Genomic DNA, 1,827 nt, shown 5'->3' with positions numbered 1-1,827 from the left:
ACGCAGTCCGCCACTGCCATTTCGTGAGCCTATGGCGACACGCTCAGTGTCGGTAAAGACGTCTACATCTCCGCTGCAGCTGTTGTTGATGTTGAATGCTGTAGGGTACGAAAGACACCTGCAAATCTCATGCATCTAGTCTTCCAGCAACTCTACGTATGTTTTGGTTCTACATCCACATTTATTTGCCTTCAAAAATCTCCACGAATTAAGAGGTCTAACATAAGTGAATTGGCCAACAAAAAGACGGATGAATTGGTGGATGGATGAAAACGGGATGGATAGGAAGACGGATTAATGGACGGATGACTAATCAGACTAAGGGATTTGGTTCTAAATTTTGTAGTTAATGGAAGGATCGTTTCTGTCACATCATATTTTATGCAAATGGAGCCAATCCCAGACATGTCTTCCCCACTAAATAAAACTGACTGTTTCAAACCCCGGTTAGGCGGCAAAAAATACATTCGGATTGGGAAGATGAATTAATGGCATATCTATCATGGCATATTCTGCAATATGGTTATTTCCAAAAAGGGTTTTAAGGAAACAACAGGACAGACGGGCCTTAACATCAAAAGTGCATTCCAGAAGATCCATTCCAGGGGCAAAAGTTTCGGTCTACTTCAAAAGCGGCCGCACTAGAACTAAATCCACCTACATCTACAGTGCGATCACATGACGTTCCTATTTCAGCGTTAAACCATACAAAATGACATAGTAGCGATGCAACAGAACTGGAGAGAAGGTCGGATTTAGGACTCAATTAGTCCTAGGGAACACCCACCTCGGCTATCACCTTGAGGAAGTGAAGAGGGAGTGTGCATTTAAGCAACCATAAAAATTTGTTAACAAAGATGTGCCCAATGAGCACTTCTGCAAAGCAAGATGGCCTTCAACTAACTACACTTCATCCCTACAACCATCGCTGAATTCAGAGTTTTTGTCTTCCTAACAATGATCGCTAACGCGTACAATGAAGAAAATCATCCGTTATCGGTCAAAATATCCCACCTAACTTTGGGGGAATGGGGTAATTTCTTGGCTAAAACTTAATGACAACGCATTTTACTACCTAATGTTCAAACGGCTTAATAGAATTGGTAATGACATCTGGCAATTGTAGACAAGCTTAACTCCTGGGCAGCTTCCATATATCCAGTCTTGATTGAGCTGGTGCTTAAGCATCCTCAGATGAGTGTCACAAAAGTGGGGACAGAAATTCAAGGCGCTTATTATTCTGAAGTCGATGGTCAATCGTCTTTTAGCTAGGAAAAAGCAGTTGCTTACTGACTTTTGCCGTTTCACAGTTAAGAAGTTACCTCATTAAATCAATCGGATAGGTTTATTAGGCACCATCATTTACGCCACTGCCATTCTACAACTGATCACTAATACCGCGGCAATTATTAAATATTGAAGTAAGTCCACTCAACTTTCACAACAAAGGACAGAAGGCAACCGCGAATAGGCTCTTCAAAGGCCCATTAGTCGGTGACGTAATCAACAATGTAATTCCCAGTCCATTCCCTTCTCAATAATACGCAAGCATGGTATGAATCCCAGTTTTGCCTCTACGTTTTGCCTTCAGAAGAACATGACACAGCACCTCGTCACCACGTCTCCTCCCTCACTATGACCACTGAACCACCCACTCTAGTACATTACTCAGCCAATTGTCAGGCAACGAAAACTGGTTTTAATTGCTTACAGCTTTGGGAAACATTATCAAACAAATAAAAAAAAGAATGAGGGCAGGACATTCATCAAGAGCGTTATGACGACCCCTCACGAATAAATACCACAGTGATAAAGGACGGGCCTTGC

General features: G+C 42.1%; 1 protein-coding gene across 1 annotated transcript; it reads left to right on the top strand. All coding sequences in view use genetic code 11, as the record gives it.

Annotated features, from left to right (window-relative positions):
* Positions 1 to 31: 31 nt before the first annotated feature.
* On the top strand, positions 32 to 1,639 carry EGR_10932 (hypothetical protein; the record flags this gene model as incomplete). Its single annotated transcript, XM_024500181.1, has 2 exons — positions 32 to 100; positions 1,592 to 1,639. 2 exons carry the CDS (start codon positions 32 to 34, stop codon positions 1,637 to 1,639), a joined length of 117 nt encoding a protein of 38 aa, XP_024345410.1.
* Between the last annotated feature and the right edge of the window lie 188 nt (positions 1,640 to 1,827).

Source organism: Echinococcus granulosus, assembly GCF_000524195.1.
Source record: "Echinococcus granulosus chromosome Unknown EG_S00305, whole genome shotgun sequence".
Classification (NCBI taxonomy): Eukaryota; Metazoa; Platyhelminthes; class Cestoda; order Cyclophyllidea; family Taeniidae; genus Echinococcus; species Echinococcus granulosus.
Note: the sequence above shows the minus strand (reverse complement) of the source record. Positions and strands in the feature narration are given on the sequence as shown.